The following is a 25,606-nucleotide window of genomic DNA, read 5'->3' as shown; positions in this document are numbered from 1 at the left end:
CACATTATCTTTTGACTCCTCGCCATTTCTAAAGGTCCCTAGGTCAAAACAATGTATTTATTAGAACTTTAGTAAATATGTCCTCTGGGAAATTTTCACAGGAAGAATCTCACAGGGAGGATTTATGGGTTGTAAATAGATAATCAGATGTTCACAGTGCAGGTATAAACCCTGAGAGTAAATTTCAAAGTATGGTGGGACTTTGGAACATTTTCAGACTTGGAAAGATAATAACGTGGTAAATCACCAAGTCCTGGAAGATTTCTTCCTCCTTAGGTACTGTGTTAGAACAATTAACTGCTGATGTCAAAAGTACTCACCTAGGTTTCCCAGGAGTGTGCTTCGTGGTGGGCGTGGCTTGCTTAATAGTGGAGGTGGACAAATGAACGATCAGACCATTTTGGTGACTTGGAAAAAAAGCAAACGCCTCAGTTTTCATTCTTTTTGATAACTAGAATCATACTGTTAGCCAGTTGACTCAAGGAACATTTGTTAATACATGTTAAATATGTCTTATCCAAAATGCTTGGGACCAGAAGTATTCAGATTTTGGATTTTGGAATATTTGCATATAACATGATTCTTGGAGCTGGGATCCAAGTCTAAATAGGAAATTCAGTTACATTTTATATACACCTGTACACATAGCAGGAAGGTTAATTTTATACATGTCAGTGCCCACAATAAAGAGGTTTTGGAGCATTTTAGATTTCATATTTTTTGATTAGGCATGCTGTACCTTTAATACTTCCCAGTATTTTGAGTTTTCATGTGCTCATTGCAGAGTTGAACTCCACCATTGACTTGAGAGGTGTACATATACAAGTTGACATTTTATCCTTTTTAAAAAAAAAATATTTATTTATTTGAAAGGCAGATTTGCAGAGAGAGAAAGAGGGAGAGACAGATAGAGATATTCCATCCACTAGTTCACTCCTCAAATGGCCGGGGCTGGGCCAGGTTGAAGCCACGAGACAGGAACTCCATCCAGGTCTCCCACATGGGTGCAGTGGTCCAAGGACTTGGGCCATCTTCTGCTTTCCTACATACATTAGCAGGGAACTGGATTGGAAGTGGAGCAGCCAGGACTGGAACCAGTACCTATATGAGATGGGCATTGCAGGCAGCAGCTTAACACTTTATGCCACACTGGCCCCTACATTTTATTCCTGAAGGCATTCAGCCATTGAACAGCTGTGGCTTTCCCAGGGTTACTGACTTAAAGTAGGGCTAGTAAGTCACTTTGGAAGTTGGGCTGAGTGAAGGGCTTTTCAGCTTAGAGCCAATAAGATCTGTGGCTCTGACCTGGGCATCCTTCGACTCCAGGGCAGGTCCATTTCCAGTGATCCAACTCTTGGCAGAGCTGCCAGGGCTCTTCACAAGCTGACTTCTGCTGAAGCCCAGGCTTACCTCATTGAAAGCCACTGCAGTGGACTGGCCTGTTGGGTCTCCTTGAGGGCAGTAAGTCATACATTCCTATTCTTTCCACTACCTATACCTTACTGTCACCCAACAGGGTAGCTAGCCAAAAGTTACTTTATCAAGATGATGAGTAAAGGAGTAGATTTGTGTAGAGTGAGCTTAGGGCACCTCTACCGTCTTTTTTACTTCATGATATACATAAAAAGTTTTAATTGTGAAACTCATTTTGTAAACTCTTTGTTGTCAGAGACCATCAATGTGGAGTTTCCTGCGGTTCCAACCCTCACCTGCTTTGTCCTGGTTGCCTAGAGTGCAGGGGGATCAGTAGCTTAGGTATACATGTAGCCCAGTCAGTACACATGCATACTACCTGGAAAGCTGTGGGTTAGGGCACCCTGCCCCCCAAAAGAAGTAATGCATCTGGATTTTCTGAGGAGGCAGTCCAGATTGGGGGGTGGCGGGGAAGAGTGAGGAAAGAAAGAATCGGAATCAGGTAACATATAGCCACTTTAGATAGAACAGAGTCTGTGATGAGAATTAGAGGATAATGATAGGCAAAATTTAGGGTACCCAATTATGTGAAATTTTTGCTCTCAGCATGGTTCTAGAACCAGGAACTATGCTTCTTAATCCTCAGTTAGACTACTTGATTTTTTAAAAAAATTATTTTATTTATTTGAAAGGCAGAGCTAGAGAGGGAGAGGCAGAGAGAGAGGTCTTCCACCTGCTGGTTCACTCCCCAAATGGCCACAATGACTGGGGCTGGGCTAGGAGCTTCTTTTGGGTGCAGGGGCCCAAGCACTTGGGCCATCTTCCACTGCTTTCCTAGGCACCTTAACAGAGAGCTGGATTAGAAATGGAGCACCTGGGACTTACTGGTGCCCATATGGGATGCTGGCATCACAGGTGGCAGCCTTACCTACTACACCACAACACCATACCTTAGACTACTTGATTTGACCTAGGTGTGATTGGGAACTCTATTATTATAATTTTTTAATACAGTGGCAACATGATGAATATGGGAATGATTATGCTGGCACTGTGGACTTGAATGGGAGAAATAATAAAAAGATCAATATGACCTTTTATAATGATCATTAACTAAAGAAATTATTTGCAATTTCTTATAGATCTGTTGTGTGGCAGGGACTGTGTTAGGCTTCCTCCATCTTTTCTATGTTAATCTCACATTTAATTTAGAAGGTAGATATTGCGATCTGTAATTTCAATAGTGAAGCTTAGAAAGGGCAAATAAGTAGCCCAAAGTCACTTCATAAGTGACAGATGCCCAAGCTTGTGTTCACTTCATGGGACCATGGTTCTCAGATCTAACTCTGAGACCCTCTGGTTTCCTTCACAAAGCAGCCCCTGAAGCTCTTGAGTCCACAATTGGGAAATACTGTGTGATTGATCTACCACCTGTGAATAGTTTGTGGTGATGGAAAGTCTTGAGTTAGATGGAAAAAAGATTGGTAGGACTTTATGACAAGTTAGATAGATACCTGGAATTAGCTAGATTGTGTGGTTTGGGGACATAGACTTCAAGACTACCCTTACTTCTGACACCAATTGCAAGTTGCATGGTTTCCTAAAACCACCTTCAGATAGTTCACCAGAAGGTGCTAGAGAATTTAATTAAAGCTGTTGTACTCACAGTGGCAATTCTATTACAGAGAGAGGATATAGATTAAAATTGGTAAAAGGAAGAGGATGCGTTTGGCAGGGTCTGGGAGGGCTCCAGAACAAGGCCACTGTTGTCCTCAGGACATGTTTCTCTCTCAGCATTGATGTGTGTCAGTATGCACTGAATATTGCAAACCTGGAAGCTCACTTGAGCATCAGTATCCAGGGTTTTATTGGATTTTTATTTCTTAGGCATGATTGATTGATCGTCCATGTTGTTGAACTTGGTGTTTTGGTGGGCTGATACCTTGTTCCAAAATCACTAGCCTAAAATGCATAGTTGGTCTTTCTAGTGTGGCCAACCCCCAACGTACAGCTATTAGGTGTGGTCAGCCCCTGTCCTAAACAAAAACACTACTATCAAATATGACATAGAGAAACTTGCAGATAAATATAAAGACAGTGAACATACAAGATTAAAAGTATAGACCAAGAACATCACCTGCAGGTAGATGGAGATTTAAGTTAAAGGGTAAAGAAGTGGCAGGTTGTGAGGAGGCATCATGTACTTGCTAGAGTCTTATGTTTGACTCAGAATTGACCATTTCCTCTAGGTTTTTTTTAAGATTTATTTTATTTTATTTTTAAGATTTATTTATTTTATTTGAAAGGCAGAGTTACACAGAGAGAGAAGAAGAGGGAGGGGGAGAGGGGGAGAGGAAGAGAGGAAGAGAGAGAGGTCTTCCATCTGCTGGTTCACTCCCCAGCTGGCCAGAATGGCTGGAGCTGTGCCCATTTGAAGCCAGAAGCCAGGGCTTCTTCTGGGTCTCCCACACAGGTGCAGGGGCCCAAGGACTTGGGCCATCTTCTACTGCTTTCCCGGGCCATAGCAGAGAGCTGTATTAGAAGAGAAGCAGCTGGGATACAAACTTGTGCCCATATGGGATGCTGGCATTGCAGGCGGAAGCTTTACCAGCTACACCACAACGCTGGCCCCTCCTCTATTGTTTATCTTGAACAGCTTGTATTTATATGATTCCTCAGCTTCAATTTTTTCATCTGGAAAATATATACTGAAAACATGTATTTTATAGGAGCCTGTTTTTCAGGATTGGTTTGAAGATGGAAATACAGCAGAAATACTTTTGTATGCTGTAAAGTATCCAATTCAGTGTATTTTAAAAATTCTTAAAATCTTTTTTATTTATTTGAAAGGCAGAGTTACGAAGAGAGAGGGAGAGACAGATCTTCCATCTGCTAGTTAATTACCCAATGGCTACAATGGCCAGGGCTGGGGCAGAGCAAAGCCAGGAGCTAGGAGCTTCACCCAGGCTCCTATGGTGGTGGCAGGGGTCAAAGCACTTGGGTCTTCCTTTGCTGCTTTCACAGGCACATTTGCAGGGAACTGGATTGAAGTAGAGCATCTGGGACACGAACCAGTGCCCATATGGAATGCTGGTGTTGCAGGTCGTGGGTTAACCCGCCATGCCACAATGCCAACCAGGCTAAAGCCAGGAGCCTAGAACTCCTTCCACGTCTCCCACATGAGTGGCAGGAACCCAAGTGCTTGGACCATCACTTGCTGCCTTCCAGGATGTACATTAGTAGGAAGCTGGATCGGAAACAGAGTAGTTAGCACTTGAAACCAGGCACTGTAATATGGGATGCAGGCATTCCACCTGGCAGCTTACTGTCCACCTCCAAGGAAGAGTACCAAGAAACTCAGGGAAACGCCTTCGGGGATGCTCAGGAAAAGGTATTAAGAGGAAGAAGAAACAAAGTTTTTGGAAATGAGTAACTTCAAAATGAAGGAGGTTTTAATATTGGCAAGCATGATTCAAGAAGGCAGAAAAATGGAGCAACCATTTAGTGGTTAGGACACTCACGGCCGGTATCAGAATACCTGGGTTCAATAACTGGCTCTGTTTTTTTTTTTTTTTTTTTTATGCTTATTTTATTTATTTGAAAGGCAGAGTGACAGAAAGGGAGAGACAGAGAGAGAAATAGATCTTCATCTGCTGGTTGATTCCCCAAATGACTGCAACAGCTGGGGCTGTGCCATGTTGAAGCCAGGAACCAGGAATTTCCTTCTATGTCTCCCATGTAGGTGGCAGAGACCCAAGTACTTGGGCTATTTTTGCTCTCCTTGCAGGCACATTAGCAGAGAGCTGCATGTTCCAATATGGGATGGCAGCCTCACAGGTGATGGCTAAACTCATGGCTAGACCTGCTGCACCGTGACGCCAGCCGCTGGCTCCTCTGGGTTCTGACTCCTGCTTCTTGCTAATACAGGCCTTTGGAGGCAGTAGTGACAGCTCAATTGTCCCCTGCATGAGAGACCTGGATGGAGTTCCTGGATCTTGGCTTCAGCTTGGCCAGTCCTGGCTTTTATAGGCATTTGGACAATAAACCAGTTGATGGTAACTCTCTCTGTTTCTGAAATATATTAATATTTTTTAAAAGAAAAGTTATAGGGAAGTTGTTGGAAAAGGCTCTAAATTCAGTTCAAGAGGGATTTTTGTGGTTCACCTATTTGTAGGGAATAGTTCTTCCCTTTACTATCTTTTTTCAGATTTATTCAAGTGTAATTGACACATAATGAGATGAACATATTTAATCTGCAATTGGATGAGTTTTAAGCTATGTATACATGTGTGAAACTATTGCCAAAATCAAGAAAATGAACTTATCACTTCCAAAAATGTCCTTGTGCCCCTTGGCAATCCCTTGCAGCCCCACTCTGATCTCACTTTTTTGCTGTCTACCTCCCCTAGCGATGAAATTACTTATCTGCTGTCTGTGACTAAAGAATGTACACACACACACACACACACTTTTTGTCTGACTTTTTTTTACTCAGCATTCATCTGTTGATAGATACATGTGTGGCAATTGCTATATACAAAGAAGTCACATCTTTCTGGGGGCAGTTGTATGCCAAGTACAAAGGCCAGAAATAAGTCCAAAATAATTTGGAATTTCCTTATTTCAACAGAAGTCAGGATTACTGAATTGTCTCCCAGGGTATAGAAATTGGGTGTTGTCTATTTATATTTGATAGGTCCTCCATGGGAAGTACATGATGTCCAGGTCTCTTTGTTCTACCTATTTTTTTAAAAATAATTTATTTAAGAGAGTGGTTCCATCTGCTAGTTCACTTCCCAAATGCCTGCAACAGCTGGGCCTGGGTAAAGGTGAGAGCCAGGAGCTCTGAATACAGGCTGGGTCTTCTATGTGATTAGAGGGAACACAATCACTTGAGCTGTTGGTATTGCCTGCCAGGGTCTACACAGTGTTTACATTGGCAGGAAGCTGGAGGCAAGAATTCAGCTCAGGCATGTAGGATGCAGGGTCTTAATTGCTAGGCTGAACATCTGCTCTGTACCTATTAGTACATGTATATAGGCTTCCAGTATTGATGTTAGCCCTTATAGAAGCTTTAATAACTCAAACCTGATTGGACAACAGATTGCGAAGGTATCCATTTCTCTGAGGAATTCAGATATTAACCCTATTCTTAGATACCAGTGTATGTGTAAAACATACAGATTTATCATTTAAAAAATTTTTTTTTATTTGAGAGAGATTGGGAGACAGGCAGAATTCCCATTTGCTGATTCACTCTCCAAATGCCCACGGTAGCCATGGTTGGGCTAGGTCCAGGCCACGAGCCTGGATCTCAATCTGAGTCTTCCAAAGTTGAGCAGCAGGGACACAAATACTTGAGCTATCATCTGTTGCCTTCCAGGTTGTGCATTAGCAGGAAGCTGGATCACAAGTGGGGCTAGGACCCAAACTGGACACTCAGATATAGAAAGCAGGTGTCCCAAAGGCTTTTTAACTGCTGAGCCAAATGTTCAGGTGATACGTTTCCACCAGGATTAGGGTGTTTATTTATGTATTTTTTTTAAAGGACTTAACAATACTGGGCATGTATTTGATTGATACCATTACAGTGAAGGAATAAGTTGATTTTTCCATTTGAATCTTGTAAGAGAAAATTCAAACCTTTCCCTTTTTATCTTGTGCTATGTTTCATTGTTTAAGAATTTGGAGTGTCTTTAGAAAAGAAGGGTTGTTGTTAACATTGTTGAGCTAAATACTATTTAAATCCATTCCTTATTTGTTCTCTCTTGAGGGTCTTTAAATTAGCATAATAAAAATAATCCCTAAACTTTTCTATTATCTTACCAAATCAATTTACTTAGGTATCATTGAATTGACTAATATTCATATTTATATTTGTCTCCTAGTGCTGTTGTAACAAATTACCATAGACTGAGTGGCTTAAAACATAAAATCTTCCCCTTTTCCTTGGAAGACACCAGTCATTGGATTTGGGGTCCCTCTAAATTCAAGATGATCTATGAGATTCTTAAGGATTTATTAAAGATCTGGGTTCCAGATAAAGTCATCACATTTATAGGTACTGGGTTTAGGAGTTGGGCATATTTTTTTAGGGAGACATAATTGAACCCAATATAATATTATTATTAGGTAACATTAACAATAAATCAGCTTTTCTGGTATATATTGGGTACCTGGTGGTGATTTGTTTAGTCCTCCAAATAAACCTATGATATAGGCGCTGTTATTAGTCTCATTTTTGCTGCCTTTTGTTCAACAAGTCTTATCACTAATTTTTGGCTTAGTTTTTTTTTTTTTTTTCTAAGTCAAAATACTTTTTCAAAGAATCTTTGGCCCAGATAAATTCATGGGAACAGAATCAGTTTATTATTAGATTATTCAGGGTATTATCAACTCTAAGAGTTGGACCTTCAAATTTATTAGATAAAGGAAAAGATTTCTGGGATTGATCACAAAAGATGAAGAGATAACCCTTTTTATTTTTGTATTTATTATCCTTGAGAAAATATGAGTTCATATGTATGCATTCATATAAAATTTATGAATATATAATTCTGTGTATTTTAATATTGTGAACAGTATTACGAAGACATTTCGGAAAGTTTGTGGAAAACTGGAATTAAAAGATAAGTCTATTTTGCTGCAAGATTCATGCATACTTTTGGCATGGGCATTTGGAGCAGTGGTTAATACACCTCTTGGAATGCCTGCATCCTGTATCAGCAGTGCCTGGGTTGGGGGTCGGTGTTGTGGCATGGTGGGTAGAGCTGCAATGCCAGGATCCCATAGGGGTGCCAGTTTGAGTCCTGGCTGCTCCACTCCTGATCCAGCTTCCTTCTGATGCACCTGGGAAAGCAGTGGAGGATGGCCCAAATGGTTGGGCCTCTGTATCCATGCGGGAGACCAGATGAAATTCTTGGCTCCTGGCTTCAGCCTGGCCCACCCCTGGCCACTTGGGGAGTGAACTAGGGATGGAAGATCTCTCTCTCTATCTCTCCCCTCCTCTCTCTAACTCTGCCTTTCAAATAAATGAAATAAATTCTTTATGCTTCTGATCTCAGTTTCCTGCTGATGTGTACTCTGGGAAGCATAAGGTGATGACCCTAGTAGTTGGGTCCCTGAAACCCATGTGGGAGACTCTAGGTCAGCCCTGGCTGTTGTAGGCCTTTGGGGAATATACCAGTGGATGGAAGATTTTTCTCCATAACCCCTGCCTTTCAAGTAAATAAAAATGAATTATAAAAAGTTATTTTTAAAATAATATGTATTTTCCATGAAGTTTTGAAGATACCCTCATTGTAAGGTTTTGGACTTTGGCCAGTCTTGGTGGAGGAAATGTTTAAAATGGGGCTTATTTGAGATCCTGTATTTTAATCCATTTGCAAACTCACTTTTGGGCTTCTATTTTCATGCTAGCAAAAAATTACCAAGTCTAGGATAGTGGGCTGTGTCCTGAATAGGAAAGTGGAACATGTTGTAAAGCAGCTAAAAGAAGATAGAAGTAAAAAGAATACTGGGAGATAGAGGAGGTCTCATTTCAGTGTTACTTGTATATTTCTATTAGGAGGAAGTATATGTATTTGAGGGAATATGTAGACTAGTGTAGCTGTAAGGTCGTAATACAAAATCAGACCAGAAAGGATTTTTTCAAGCATGGTCATTTTTTTACATGCTTGCATGATATTAAAATCTGTGCCACTATTTTTAACCTCTAAAGAATAATTCTAATTAAAATCAACGTGAAATAAAGAGGCCTTTAACAAAAATTCTTCTAAACTGAAATGAACATTCCTCATTTTAAAGTTATTCTTCCAGATTGTTTCCGTTGGGTCTGTATCTTCAGACAAGATTGCGTTTATGAAAAAAATAAGTTAGTCTTTGTGCTAATCAAGTAGGAGCTACAACATGATAACTAGTTATTACAGTGCTGGAAATATCATGGGGTCAAGTGATAGTTCCTGAAAATGTGAAGTAGTTTATCTGTAGCAGTGTGAGTCATTAGTTTACAAGCCCCAAATCAGCATGTATTTATAAAAAAGATGGGACAACTGATATATTTATAATTTTAAAATTTGAAATTTTACAGTTAACCTATAACTTATGTATGATCATTCCCCCTACCCATTTGTAGCTTCATCTGGTCTCTCCTCCTTACTGCTTGTTTACCAGCCGTACTGACCTTTTAATGCAGAGAAAGAGAGAGAGAGAGAGAGAGAGAGAGAGAGAGAGGTCTTCCATCTGAGGGGGGGGTCCTTCCATCCGCTGGTTCACCTCCCTAATTGGCCGCAATGGGAGAAGCTGCGGCGATCCAAAGCCAGGAGCTAGGAGCTTTTTCTGGGTCTCCCACGCCGGTGCAGGGGCCCAAGGACTTGGGCCATCTTCTACTGCTTCCCCAGGCCATAGCAGCGAGCTGGATTGGAAGTGGAGCAGCCGGGTCTCAAACCGGCGCCCATATGGGATGCTGGCACTGCTGGCCAGGGCATTAACCCACTGCGCCACAGCACTGGCCCCAGAATTGTTAATTTTTAAGTAAATAAATCAGGTAGGAAGTGTGTCTGTTTTGTTTGCCACTGTGTCTCCTAGTAAGTAGTTGGAGCTCAAGAAACATATCTATATAGTTATTTATTATTATATATTTCATATTAATTACTTCCAATTGAAGATTAGGTGAATAGTCCTCAGTTGTGTAGTTAAATGGATTGTGAACTATGGAAATTTAATTTATACTTGCATATAATATAGTATATATTGTATATATTATATATTATATATAATATCTATTATATATATTATATATTATACTATATATTATATAGCATATAATATAGTATATATTCTGTTATATATTGAAAAATATCATACAGGCATGATATTTGCATAATTTGCCTTATGTGGTTAGTTGATTTTTTATTCAAGTTAAATGTTAATCTTTTCTTTTCCCTCAAGAATTTGGCTGAATTGGAAGCGCTATGTACTCATCTCTACATAGGGACTGATCTTACACAAAGAATAGAGGCTGAGAAAGCACTCTTGGAACTTATTGACAGCCCGGAATGTCTCAGCAAGTGTCAACTTCTGTTAGAACAAGGAACAGTAAGTATTTGATAACAGCAGTTAACCATGAAAGATCAGTAGATGCATGTGAGTGTTAACGAACTCGTGTGTGTTGGCAGTGATAACTGATAGACGCTCACACATGTCTTTTTACTGTAGTTTATTTCATTATCAAAGAGATTAATCACGGGAAGAATTGGAAAGCCTGCGATGCAAACTAAATGAAGAGTGAGGAGGTGGAAGTAAGGGTGAATGGAAATAGTTTCTGATTCCTCTAGCCATTTTTATGTCTCATATTAATGGGCAAAAATCACAGTTATAGGAAGTTGCCTAACAATTTTATAAAAGATTTGGTGGAAGGAGCAGATTATAATTAACTTTGAAACATAAAAAGATTATTCAGAAGAATGCTGACTAGCTCTTGCTTACCTCCCTTCTAGACACATAGCCATTCATTAGGCAATCATTTAGTAAACACTTAAATATACAACTAGTCTTAACATTGTCAACATATGTTGTATTCTTCTGGGACAGCTATGGTACCATTGCATAAAAAGCATGTTGATTTGCCATCTAATTCAGTAACAAAATAATCTACATTCTACTACACCTTAAAAGGTAGACATTTGAAATCTACTTTTCTCTCTTTTTGTTTAGATTTAATGGATATGCTCTAATAGTAATGAAATGTACATGTCATGTCATGGCAATACCCATAGCATTCTAGGTGCTGAGGAGTTAGAACTATTTTCACTGTGTTTATGGTGCTCTGAGCAACAACAGTAGGTAGCAAAGAGTACCACATATGGTTTCTGTTCTGCCATGATAATGTGAAAGCAGCCATAGGCAGTATGTAAATGTACAGATGTGGCTGTTTTAATAAATTTTATTTGTGGACACTGAAATTTGAATTTCATAATTTCCACATGTCACAAAATATTGTTTTTTTCTCCAATTGTTTAAAATTGTAAAAACCATTCATAGCTCAGAGGCTGTGCAAAAATAGACAGGATTTGGTCCATGGACCATAGTTTACCAACCTATGGGTCTAGAAAAAAAAAAAAAAAAAAAGAGAGGACATTTAAAAAAAATTCCTAAGGGTGAATAACTGAACTGAACTTGAAAGGATGAACATCTATTTAGAGGGCTTGGATATACTATTAAGCCAACTGATGACCACAGAGAGAGTAGTCAGATGCGGGTATGAAGGAACATAGGGGTGACGATGGGGAAGGATTGAAAAGAACTGAAAGGCTGTCATGATTGGAGCATTGTGAAGAGTGAAGCAAATGATTCTGAAGGGATAATCAGAGGCCAGATGGATATGCATTGATAATCATAGTAACAGAAATGTGTAGATTGTGGAATGAGCGTTTTATTTTAACTTGCTCATAATCATTTATTTCTCCTGATTCCATGCTGTTGTCTGAGATAACTACCTATACCTCCCTCAGTTAACAATCCCTTAGGAGGGATTGTTTGTGTATGTCTACTTGTGTGTATCATAAACAAATATATTTTATCAATTGTACATGTTCCAATCGTAAAATTTGTATTAATTTCATTTGTGATAATAATAAATAAAAATTATTCTTTACAGACATCCTATGCTCAGCTCCTTGCAGCAACATGTCTTTCAAAGCTTGTCAGCCGAGTCAATCCTTTACCTGTTGAACAGAGGATAGATATCAGTAAGTGGTTTATTATGCTTTTTTGAAAAAACAAATTGTACTTTAAAAATAATTTTTCCATTTTAAGTGTGCTAAACTGTTGTCAGACTTGGAAATTTTTGATTATGTCTTTTTTTAAAGATGAGTGTCTAAGTTTCATTTACTAAATACAAAACAATATGTAATCAAAAAGTTTCTCTTAGTTTAATAAGCAATAATAGCTAGCAGTTTTATCATATATGCTATTTGCTAATATTTGTACTCTCATTTTATCCACTAAACAAAATTATGAGTTATCTTCTTTTTTAAAGATTTATTTATTTATTTGAAAGTCAGAGTTACAGAGAGAGAGAGAGAGAGAGAGAAAGGTCTTCCATTCGCTGGTTCACTCCCCAGTTGGCCACAATGGCCAGAGCTGCACCAGTCTGAAGCCAGGAGCCAGGAGCTTCCTCCAGGTCTCCCACGTGGGTGCAGGGGCCCAAGAACTTTCCCAGGCCATAGCAGAGAGCTGGATCGAAAGTGGAGCAGCCGGGTATCAAACTGGCACCCATATGGGATGCTGGTGCTTCAGGCCAGGGCTTTAACCCGCAGCATCACAGCGCCGGCCCCTATGAGTTATCTTAATTTTACAAATGAGGAAATTGGATTTGATAGGCTCTGTCATGTACTGAAGATCACACAGCTAGGAAATAAAAGAACTGTAATTCAAGCCTATTGAATCTGTGTGGGACGTATGCTCGTAGCCATTATCTTAACATGGCATGCAACTGAATGACAAGAAAGTCAACTTTCCAAAATATCTTGGATGCAGTGTTGAAATCATTTGGGATGGATGTAAAAAATCCAAAAGAGGTTTCCTATTTATCAGGGAGATGATTTGTATATTGATAGATAGTGCTTGGTACTTACTGCAAGTGGGAAACTGATTCTATAAAGAAGCAGTATACTTTTCAGAAGCAATAATTTTAAGGTTTTTTGGATGGATGTGTATATAAGTGCATTTCTTATGGACAAAGCTCTGTTAAGTTGTGGGACTTTTTTTTTTGTCTTTGTTCATATTAGAAATAGATTGTTGATTCATTTTTGCTCTTCAGCCTCAATGGTAATGTGGTTTATATTTCTGTATCAGAAAATTAAAATGCATTATGTGTGATTAATATTTAAGTTCAAATTTGAATGGTCAAAATCACGTAAGGATATGACATTTGCTCATATATTTGACTGGTATTTTCTTAAGCACCCTGAGTCTTAGGCACTATACAAAATCTGGAGAAGGATTTATCCATGCCCTTATATGTGTATTTGAGAAAACAACAGAGAGAGAGAGGCAGAGAGAGAGAGAGGTGTGTAGTTTTAGAAATAAAGATTTATGGACGGCGCCGCAGCGGTCTTTGGGGGGTAAACCAACGGAAAAGGAAGACTTTTCTCTCTGTCTCTTTCTCTCACTGTCCACTCTGCCTGTCAAAAAAAAAAAAAAAAAAAAAAAAGAAGAAGAAGAAATACAGATTTAAACAGTATGGTCAGTGCCATGGCTCACTAGGCTAATTCTCCGCCTGCGATGCCGGCACCCCAGGTTCTAGTCCGGGTCGGGGCGCCAGATTCTGTCCCGGTTGCTCCTCTTCCAGTCCAGCTCTCTGCTGTGGCCCGAGAGTGCAGTGGAGGATGGCCCAAGTGCTTGGGCCCTGCACCCCATGGGAGACCAGGAGAAAGCACCTGGCTCCTGGCTTCGGATCGTCACAGCATGATCCAACGGACCCAATGGAAGGAAGACCTTTCTCTGTCTGTCTCTCTCTCTCTCTAACTCTGCCTGTCAAAAAAAAAAAAAAAAAAAATTTAAACATACATACAACTTATGATTTTTCTTATTTGACTTTTCGCGCATGCATTTGAAAGATAATTTTTTTTTAGCGCACTTTTGTATTTACAGGAAAATTAGGAAAGAAAGTACATAAAGTTCCCATATACCTCTTCTCTCACACTTCTCCACTATCAGCATCCTGCTCAAGAGTGGTGCACTGATGCATGATTATCTTCTGTGGATTTTGACAAATGTATAATGACATGTATTTATGATTGTAGAGTTGTACAAAATACTTTACCTCCTTAAAAATCCTCTGTGTTTTGCCTGTTCATCCATCCTTTCCTGCAATCCCTGGTCTTTTTACCGAGTCAAGAATGTCACATAGTTGAAATCATGAAGTTTGTAGGATTTTTGACTTGGCTTGTTTGACTTAGTGATAGGCATTCAAGGTACCTCCACTGTTTTTGTGGTTTAACACCTCATTTCTTTTTGGTGCTGAATAATATTTCATTGTTTGGATGTATTGCAGTCTATCCATTTACTTCCTGAAGGATATCTTGGTTGCTTCCAAGTTTTGACAATTGTGAATAAAGCTGTTAAAAACATATGTATATATATATAAGTTTTTTGTGTGGACATGGTCTCAACTCCTTTGAGCATGATTATTTGATAAAACAGTGAGAGTGTTCATTTTTGTAGGAAACCACCTATTTTCTGAAGTGACTGTACCATTTTGTATTTCCACCAACAATGAATGATAGTTCTTGTTGGTCTACATCTTTGCCAACATTTGTTGTTGTCAGTGTTTAGATCTTTGATTTCTGTTATTAAAGTTTAATAATTATGCTCACATAGGTCTTATACTTACTTTGTTATTTTTATACCAGTGCATTTAATTTTCTGGGGTTGCTAATGTAAACAATATTGGGTTTTTTTATTTTAAGTTTTACTTTTTGTTGCTGATATAAGAAAATGATTGACTTCTGTGTATTAACATTGTATCCTATAACCTTGCTGTAGTCATTTATTAGTTTGGATTTCCTATATAGACAGTCATGTCACTTGTGGGCAAAGTGACATTCGTAGTCTGTATACCTTTTATTTCCTGTTCTTGTCCTATTGCATTAGTTAGGAATTCTAGTATGACGTTGGGAAGCAGTAATGACAGGGAATATCTTACTTTTTTCCTTATCTTTCGGGAAAAGCTTCCACACTATTAAATATGATGTTAGTAGTAGGTTTTTCTTTTTTTTTTTTTTATTTTTTTTTATTTTTGACAGGCAGAGTGGACAGTGAGAGAGAGACAGAGAGAAAGGTCTTCCTTTTGCCGTTGGTTCACCCTCCAATGGCCGCCGCGGTAGCGCGCTGCGGCCGGCGCACCGCGCTGTTCCGATGGCAGGAGCCAGGTGCTTATCCTGGTCTCCCATGGGGTGCAGAGCCCAAGCACTTGGGCCATCCTCCACTGCACTCCCTGGCCACAGCAGAGAGCTGGCCTGGAAGAGGGGCAACCGGGACAGGATCGGTGCCCCTACCGGGACTAGAACCCGGTGTGCCGGCGCCGCAAGGCGGAGGATTAGCCTGTTGAGCCACGGCGCCGGCCAGTAGTAGGTTTTTCTATAAATATTTTTTATCAAGTTGAAAAAATTTTTCTCTGTTCCTAGTTTTCTGAGTTTTTTTTAAAACCATGAGTGGATACTGCATTTTGTAAATTCTTTTTCTACATCTGTTGATAACATCATGTTATCTTTCTCCTTTAGCGTCTTCATGTGATGTATTATGTTAATTTTTGAATATTGAGCCAGCCTTGCACACCTGGGATAAATCTTACTTTGCTGTGGTGCCTATTTCCTTTATACTTTGTTATATTAATTTGGTGCTGTTTTGTTGAAGATTTTTGCATCCATGTACATGAGAGATATTAGTCTATAGTTTTCATGTAATATCTTTGATTTGGATATCAGGTAATGCTAGCTTTGTAGAATCATTTAGGAAGAATTTCCTCCATTTCTATCTTTTGGAAGATATTATAGAGAATCAGAATAATTTCTTCCGTAAATGTTTGGTAAACTTCAAAAGTGAACTATCTGGGCCTGTTACTTTCTGGTTTGGAAGATTATTGATTCAATTTTAATAGGTATATTCAGATTGTTTGACTTACTTATATAACTTAAATGGAAGCCTTGTTTAAAAACAAGCCCCCAACTTAGGATGGTCTGATTACCAATTTTTTTTTGACTATGCAGTGGTGAGAAATTCAGGTGCATTCTGTAGAAACCATACTTTGAGTTTTCCTGAGCTAGTGATTTGCAGTACAACATTCTCTTGAGATCCTGGACAACAAAAGATAATCCCAGCTTCCAGTGAGTCCTGAGTCCCACAGTCACAAGGGTCAACAAGTGACGTCCTACATACAATGTCCTGTGTTGCCAAGCAGCATTTAGCAGGTTGTATATATTAATTGTATTTTCAAGCAACAATATTTTTAACTTTTGATGAGTTTATCAGGGTCTAATCACATTGTAAGTGAATTATTATATGTACTCATAAACTTTTTTTTTTAAAAAAAGTAATGCATCATTAAGGGAAATTTTGGGGAAAAAAGGAAGAAAGTAGAAATTTACAAGACTATTTGAAGAAAATGGTGATTGGTTTCCTATATTAGTTTCTTTAGCTGGACTTAACCACTCTTGTTTCTGCAAATAGATTAGAATATTTGTTGTGACCTGGTGTATCTAACTGGGATTTACCAGTAGAAAGATTGACGTGAGTTAGAATGGACAATGCAAAGAATGGCTTTAACAGTCAGGTTGTCCTTATTACATCAAATACAAAATCCTCCATCCTTTCTCATATGATCTTAGTCTATATATCTTATTATTTCCCACAGTTCCTCTGTGTTCACCACACCATTTTTTTAACCTTTTTTAGTATAATTGACAATGGCTTACCATTGCTCATCAGTGAAATATCATTTTCTTAGCCTAGTATTGTAGTTCCTTTATGAGCTTACTTTTGAAGGACCATCCTTGTTTAGGGACCTTTACGTCTTCATTGGTACTAGCCTATTAGTTTTCCCATGAAATCTTCCCCCTCATGCCATCTTACTCCTGCCTTGGTACCTTTTCTTATGTTTTTTTTTTTTTTTTTTCCCCTTAGACTGGAGTGCTATTCGTTTTATCTTCTGTTCAGATGAAAGTGTAGTTTCAGTTTAGTTACTTATATAATCCTTTCTTCATCCTTCCTTTCTTCCCTTCTTTCAAACAAAATTATTGACATAAAATTTGTATGCCATAACATTGTTTTAAGTGTACAATTACCTTTAGTAAATTTACTGGAATTGCTGCATTATAAGTTTATGGTTAACTAGAAACTGCCAAATTGTTTTCCAAAGTGCCTGCATCATTTTGTATTCTCACCAAAAATGCATTTAAGTTCAAATTTCTACCCCCTCCTTTAATTCTCTCCCTTTCTCCATCTTTCTTCTTTTTCTCAAATAGCTCATTAAGCTAGCTCTCTTGGCATAGATTGTAGCTCATATTTTTAAGTGTTCTTGGAATTTGGAGTTGTTTCCATCAAAGCATTTTTGAGGTAATTACTTTCTCTTTAGTCTTTTCACAGATGACCTGCTAGCTAGCAAATTTTGGGGCCAAAGTAGAAATGCAATCTTTCCCCTTTCTTTTATTTCTTTTTATATTTTTTCTGATATACTTTGTGCCATATTTATTACTTGATCCCAGATAAATATGTACTTCATATTAATTTCTCATAATGAGCTGATTTCTAAATATTGGTCCAGTGATTGACAACTCCAAAAATCATCTACAAGTTTGGACTAGAGTTTTGAACTGCTAATTCAATTTAATAATACTATTAAAATGTGTGGCTTGGCTAGTATCTGGAAGCAGTAAACAAATACAAAATCAAAACAAACCAAAACAAACTGAATTTGGGTCTAGTCATTTCAACTCTTTGACCTTAATATTTTTGGCCTATAAACCTATAATGGTAATACACAATGGCAGTATGTTCACATTGCTATGAGAGTCACATGAAAGTTGTTTGATGGGAAGCGCTTTGTAATTTTTAACACCATAAATGCTAAATATTGTTATTGTCATGTAGCCGTTTGACACTCAGAGAGCCTCTGGGACATAGCTTTCTGTTAACAACAGTGTGGGATTTTTCCATATTCTTTTGTATTCTTCTCCCATATGTCTCCCGTGTGACACATATTCTTTTCCCATGTGTATTCTTGAACAATTCCTTTTCTTCTTGGTATGGCTTTTCCTAATTATTTGGACCGTTAATAATGAGGTTGTATTGTTTCACTTATTATCATTGGCATTTACTAAACTGAAACAGAATGACATTGTTCTTATACTCAAATTATCCACTGTTGTATCACATGTGGTGGAACAAATTCAAAGCAAGGCATGTTAAAGAACTGACTATATAAATAAGTACATATCTTGAAGAAAGGGTTTACCTTTTAAAGGGCACATTATTACCTCCTCTTTTTCTTTGCATGATTTACATTATATATCTGAAAAATCCAAATGATCACAGAATTTTTCTTTATAGGAAACTACATTCTGAATTATGTGGCATCACAACCCAAGCTGGCTCCCTTTGTCATACAAGCTCTTATTCAAGTCATTGCTAAAATCACTAAGTTGGGGTGGTTTGAGGTTCAGAAAGACCAGTTTGTCTTCAGAGAAATTATTGCTGATGTGAAAAAATTTCTTCAGGTAAGAAGGCATTGTTGAAGCATCACTACTTGCTTTTATTAGTTTAGAGGCTGTATGACTTGTGGCTACCAATGCCATATTAATTATGATTTATTGTTTATCCTCTGGGTTCTATGTTGTTTACTGTTAGTAAATGAAGACCATGTTGTTATATAACTTCCAAACCAAGAATGCAGATAATAATCTTTTCTAATTTCAGAAATATGTTCTTTCATTTATAACATATATGAGGGATCTTCAAAAATAAACTTAGCACTTAATTTCTTTTTCATGAACTTTTTGAGTACCTTCATACATCTATGTATTGTGTATATACAAAGCACGTGTATAATGCTTTTCATATATTGTCTAATACTCTTTAAATCTCTATGAAATTATTTTATTTTGAGAACACTGAGGCTTAGAAATGTTAAATAATTTATGAAAGATCACTCAGGGACCTAATAATGCATAGAACTAGCACTTCAACAAATCTTTTGACACTAAATACTTTCATTTGTATATTATACCATATTGACTATACCAGTTTCTCAAGAATGTTTTTAACTTAAGTGATTAAAGTCATAACACATGCACATACAATATTTAACTTATACAGACTCAGATATTTGGACGATAAAATTGGGAAGCTCCTTAAGTTGTACCAGGGAGTCCACTTGTCATCCACAGAGTGATGACAGTCCTAGGGTGGTTTGGGGAAAACTGAGCTTGTTCCTGGTTTCTGTATGCCTCTTTCTTATGACTGTTACACCCTGCCCAGTTAATTTACTTGGAAGGCATGGAGACAGAGAAAGAACTCTCACTGCTGATTCACTCCCCAAATACCTGCAACAGCCAGGGTTGGGCCAGACCTAACTTGGAGCTAGGAATTCAGTATAGGTCTCCCACATGGGCGGCAGGAACCCAGACATTTCAGCCAACACCTGCTGTCTCTCAGGGTGTGTGTTAGCAGAAAGCTGGAGTTAGTAGTAGAGCTGAGACTCAGATGCAGATGTCCTGATAGGGGATGTGGCCATTCCAAGTAGCCACTGTGCCAAATGCCTGCCCTGATTCAGATATTTGAAGATGCAAATTGTTTTCTTAAAAATGTAATGCTTAATGTCAGGAAAATAGTGTAGCTTGTTCTGGCTGAGGAAGCAGTGATCTATCACAATTCTTCAGGAAAAATTGGCAATTTTGATTAATATTTTATTTCTTATGCAATAACTTTAAAATTAAATCTTGTGTAAGATGTGACTTTATCATATAGCATAATGCTGGAAGCTCAAAATATGAAATGTTAGATTATCATGCTTCTCTTTTATTCATGTTGTTAAAGCCCTGGCAAACAAATAGTTGATCATCTAAAGCTGGGGTGGGGAACATCCTGCCTGCGGGCCATATAAGGCCTGGGAAATCATTTGGCCTGGAACTACCTAGGCAACCACAGGCAGGACTTGGAATTCAGTAAATTTATAGCAAGCTAATTGTTTTAATGATTTATATATTATTTATTTAAAAGGCAGAGTTACAGAGGGAGAGAGAGAGGAAGAGAGAGATATTCCCCAGAAGCATCTTCTGCTTCTTTTCCAGGCACATTAACAGGGAGCTGAATCAGAAGCGAAGCAACTAGGACTCAAACCGGTGCCCATATGGGATGATGGTGTTGTAGACATCAGCTTAACCCACTGTACCACAATGCTAGCCCCTGATTTTTTTTTTTTTAAGATTTATTTATTTGAGAGGAAGAGTTACAGATAGAGATGGGTAGAGACAGAGGTCTTTCATCCTCTGGTTCACTCCCCTAATGTCTGTAATGGCCAGAGCTGGACAGATCGGAAGCCAAGAGCCAGGAACTTCTTCCAAGTCTCTCAAGTTGGGTGCAGGGGCCCAAGTACTTGGGCCATCCTCCACTGCTTTCCCAGGCACATTAGTAGGGAGCTTGATTGGAAGTGGAGCAGCTGGGACTTGAACCAGCAACCTTATGGGATGCCAGCCCTGCAGGTGGAGGCTCAACCTACTAGATCACAGTGCTGCCCCCAAGCCCCAAATTTTTAAGTTGATCATTTTATATGACCTGCAAATGGTGTTATAAATATCCAGGTGGACCTTGACAGAACAAGGATTCCCCACTTTGACCTAAACCTTTTAGTTTTTAGATCAGGTTACACTGGGGCAGAAGGATAGTTTAGTGATATGTGAGCTTCTCACTTTGTAATTTTAGTGAATGCAATAGTACCTTCCCTCTTGTCACTTACTAAGATAGTTCATCCAGAATCATTAGACAGGAATAGATTTCACAGTTATTTTTAGAATAAAATCAAGATCGAAAACTGAATGAATTGAAATCATTCTTGTAGGCTAAATTTCTGAAGTTTTCACTTTAGTAGCTGATAGGCTTAGCTTAAGCTGGGCTTTAGCACACTTTTCTGAATTTTAGACCAGAAGAAATAAAAAATGTTTTGTCTTAAAAGTTATTATAGTGGCCGGTGCCGCGGCTCAATTGGCTAATCCTCCGCTTTGCGGCACCGGCACACCGGTTCTAGTCCTGGTCGGGGCGCTGGATTCTGTCCCGGTTGCCCCTCTTCCAGACCAGCTCTCTGCTATGGCCCGGGAGTGCAGTGGAGGATGGCCCAAGTGCTTGGGCCCTGTACCCCATGGGAGACCAGGAAAAGCACCTGGTTCCTGCCTTTGGACCAGCGCGGTGCACCGGCTGCAGCGTGCTGGCTACGGTGGCCATTGGAGGGTGAACCAATGGCAAAGGAAGACCTTTCTCTCTGTCTCTCTCTCTCTCTCTCACTGTCCACTCTGCCTGTCAAAAAAAAAAAAAAGTTATTATAGTATAATCATGGAATATTTAACACTTGTTTCCTGGGTATATGAATTCACTTAATCTTGAGTCATGAGAAAGGCAATTGATTTTAGTATTTTTAGTTCTCAAAAATAGTACCTCATGGTTCCTTTGAGTACCAGCAACTTTTGTGAATTTTTTTTATTAAAAATTGTTTTAAGTCTTAAAATCTTTAATGATCTGAGCTTCTTTTTTAAAGATGTTTTATTTTATTTTATTTGAGAGGTAGAGTTACAGTGAGAGGGAGAGACAGAGAGAGGTCTTCCTTCTGTTGGTTCACTCCCCAAATGGCTGCAACAGTTGGAGCTGCGCTGATCCGAAGCCAGGAGTTTCTTTTGGGTCTCCCATGTGGGTGCAGGGGCCCAAGGACTTGGGCCATTTTCTACTGCTTTCCCAGACCATAGCAGAGAGCTGGATCGGAAGTGGAGCAGCTGGGACTAGAACCAGTGCCCATATAGGATGCCGCAGGTGAACGATTAACCTACTGCACCACGCTGCTGCCCCGATCTGAGCTTCTGTTCATTCTCTTTTCTCTGTTATTGTGGCCCTATTGCTGCCATACCTCAAACATATGCATGTCTCCTTTATACATACATACTCAGTAGGTACTACTGTCCTCTAGAGCAGTGCTGATTCAAATTGGTGGTCTGCAAGAAGATAAGATGCTTATCTTCTTGTGAATATAGAGCTGCCTTTATCAAGGAAGACTTGCTGTTAAAAAAATGCCAGCTGAACTAAACAATGTACTTAGTGACTCAGTTGTCTTATATTTATTTTGTCATGGGCTTATACCTAACCATTTTCAGATGAAAATCAAGTGTGTAGATGGGCAGTGGATTCATGTGTGAGCTGTTTGCTAGAGAGCCACACTTTGAGGAGTGTTGATGTAGTGTACATAGTAGGGAGTTTGGAGCTTACTTCCAACACCCATATGAAAGGCCATATAGAATTGCAAAAATCCTGAGATGTTTCTTCAGGTAATTTTTTTCTGATATAATTCAAACTTAATTATACCTAGTGACCAGTAGTATTAGAATTATGTGATAGAAGGGATTAAGTATATAAAATGAAGACTTGAAAAATATCATCCCTTGATTTTTTTTTATTGCACTGTAATTGATGTCATTTATTATTTTCATACATCAGTGTGATTTTGCAGTGGCGTACTTTGTTAGTATTGTGCCTATAAAGTCTGAATTGTGATTGATAGGAAGGAATTTTTTTTTTTGGACAGGCAGAGTGGACAGTAGAGGGAGACAGAGAGAAAGGTCTTCCTTTGCCGTTGGTTCGCCCTCCAATGGCCACTGCGGCTGGCGCACCGCGCTGATCCGATGGCAGGAGCCAGGTGCTTTTCCTGGTCTCCCATGGGGTGCTGGGCCCAAGCACTTGGGCCATCCTCCACTGCACTCCCTGGCCACAGCAGAGAGCTGGCCTGGAAGAGGGGCAACCGGGACAGAATCCGGTGCCCCGACCGGGACTAGAACCCCGTGTGCCGGCACTGCAAGTCGGAGGATTAGCCTAGTGAGCCGCAGCGCCGGCCAAGGAAGGAAGTTTTGAGATTAACTTGGAAATGGGTTAAATAAAGAACATCATAGGTGCTGTGAAACTGTATATCATATTGATAGACATTTATTTAGCCCCACTACATTGGGCACTTTAAATGCCTTCATTTTAGGTACATGACAAATGCATATACATGCACTATTAAACAGTATTAAAAAGGTGTAAATGATCTTACTTGATATTAGATCAAGGGATTTGAATTAGTACAGCTATCTCAGTAAACTTTAAGCAGATTTATAGGGCTACAAAGGCCTTGTTTGCTCATTTTTACTCAAGATATTATGAAAAGTATTAAACATACATTTTTATTTTGAAGCTTAGTATATTATATGTCCTGGGAGGCTGGAAACATTTCACAGAATATCGTGCAGCTCTAAGGTAGGTGAACTCCTCTACCCAAATCAGTATACTCAGATTTATCCTTCAAAAGCAGAACTTGAAGCATTTTTATTTGTAGAATTCATAGTTTTTCTGCATATTTTAAAATATATGTTATGAAGTAAATGTGGTTTTTTTTGGTATTGAATTATTTTTTTAAAACTATTATCTGGCTTACACATTAAGAACCAATCACATGTCTCCACTTAGGCTAAACTTGGTTATTTTCTCCAAAGGGTACTGTGGAACACTGCATAATAGGAGTAATAATCCTTTCTGAATTGACTCAAGAAATGAACCTGGTAAGCCTTTCCATCTACTGGGACATGAAGTTTGTTTAAGTAATGCTGTTTCTTTGCTGCTTTTTATTGTGGCGAAATGTGGAATCTTCTTTGTGTGACATAAGTTTTTTGTGCATGTGTTTTAATGGTAGAATAATTAAGTAGTGGAATCCTTTTATTGTTATTGGAATTATCAGCAATAGTAGAAAGTACTACAAAGAACAGGGAATTAGACATGGTCCTTGCATCATGGGCACTTGAAGAATTGTCCTTTTATTTTCTGTATATATAATACTAACCACATGAAATAAATTATACACAAAAGAGAAATAAGCATTTATTCTCTTACAAATAAAGATAAGTAGTTTGGTGGATTGATTCCCAACAATACTCAGAAGGACTCACCAAAAAGCAGGCATCTTGGCACTATGCCAAGAGAACATCATCACCTGTTTCTGTTCACTTTTGTACTTAATATGCTTCTAAACAGAACAAAAGCAGAATTTATTTATTTGAGAAACAGAGAAAATTGGTTCACTCCACTGTTTCACATCTGCTTATTCACTCCCCAAGTGCCTACAACATTTAAGAGCCAGAACTTCAGTCCAGGTTTCCCACATGGGTGGCAGGAACAGAGTTACTTGAGTCATCAATGTTGCTTCCCAGGGTGTACATTAGCAGGGAGCTGGAGACAGGAATTGAACCAGGTAGTGTGATATGGGACATGGCCATCTTGAAGAGGTCTGAAATACTGTGCTTAATACTTGCCCCTGAAGTAATTGTATAACAAAGGGGAATACAGAGTCATCATCTTGAATGGTTTGTGTGTATGTGTGTGTGGATGCATACCCATGTGTGTGTGTGCAGGGAGAGCTTATACACCTAGTACCAGTCACCAGCTGCCCTTGAAGTAACTATATAGCCATGTGCATTTAAAAAAGAAATCCAAAATAACTATTTCTACTTGAATTCAATTAGGAATTAGAGAATGCTTCTAGGTTTATAGGAAGGAATTCTAAGATTTCAAGTGATCCTTGAATTTATTATAACTATCACTGACCTAACTTCTGTGCCCCAGAGTATATGATGATTTTTCTCCTAAACATATTTCTATGTGTATGTATCTTCCTAACTCCAGGACCAGTAGTAATACTGTATTGGCAGGATGTTATGACTGGGACCTTGGTGAATCATATTAAACTTTGTAAATCTGTCTAAAGATCTGTAACTTTTTAAACTTTATTAAAAAGCAATTTTAGAGGCCGGCGCCGTGGCTCAACAGGCTAATCCTCCGCCTTGCGGCGCCGGCACACCGGGTTCTAGTCCCGGTCGGGGCACCGATCCTGTCCCGGTTGCCCCTCTTCCAGGCCAGCTCTCTGCTGTGGCCAGGGAGTGCAGTGGAGGATGGCCCAAGTGCTTGGGCCCTGCACCCCATGGGAGACCAGGAGAAGCACCTGGCTCCTGCCATCGGAACAGCGCGGTGCGCCGGCCGCAGCGCGCCTACCGCGGCGGCCATTGGAGGGTGAACCAACGGCAAAGGAAGACCTTTCTCTCTGTCTCTCTCTCACTGTCCACTCTGCCTGTCAAAAAAAAAAAAAAAAATTAAAAAAAAAAAAAAGCAATTTTAGTATGAAAGTTTTACCTTGTAAAAGTGAAGAGCATATTAACTCTATATGCTTGTTCTCTAACCTTTCTGACTTTTTGCTAATCTTAAAATTGGCAGTTTGATTTATTTCATGCTTTACAGTATTGTAGGATATAGGCTGTCCTGGAAGTCTGAGTTTGCTGTGTTAGATTGTACTGAAGTAGGACTGGATAATGACAAGTTCTAATAAAAGTAGAGTTCATAGAGTAACCAGATATCT

General features: G+C 39.0%; 1 protein-coding gene across 5 annotated transcripts in view; it reads left to right on the top strand.

Annotated features, from left to right (window-relative positions):
* Window positions 1–25,606, top strand: part of RANBP17 (RAN binding protein 17) — a 364,714-nt gene that overhangs the window by 1,494 nt on the left and 337,614 nt on the right. For all 5 annotated transcript variants that reach the window (XM_062188701.1, XM_062188698.1, XM_062188700.1 and 2 more), the window contains 4 exons: window positions 10,363–10,509; window positions 12,071–12,161; window positions 18,523–18,689; window positions 23,697–23,762. In XM_062188701.1, the coding sequence (XP_062044685.1) occupies window positions 10,363–10,509; window positions 12,071–12,161; window positions 18,523–18,689; window positions 23,697–23,762 (471 nt within the window). The remainder of the gene's footprint in view (window positions 1–10,362; window positions 10,510–12,070; window positions 12,162–18,522; window positions 18,690–23,696; window positions 23,763–25,606) is intronic.

The sequence above is a fragment of the Lepus europaeus genome, chromosome 4, assembly GCF_033115175.1.
Source record: "Lepus europaeus isolate LE1 chromosome 4, mLepTim1.pri, whole genome shotgun sequence".
NCBI classification, from domain to species: Eukaryota; Metazoa; Chordata; class Mammalia; order Lagomorpha; family Leporidae; genus Lepus; species Lepus europaeus.
This window is presented reverse-complemented; position numbering and strand designations above follow the sequence as displayed.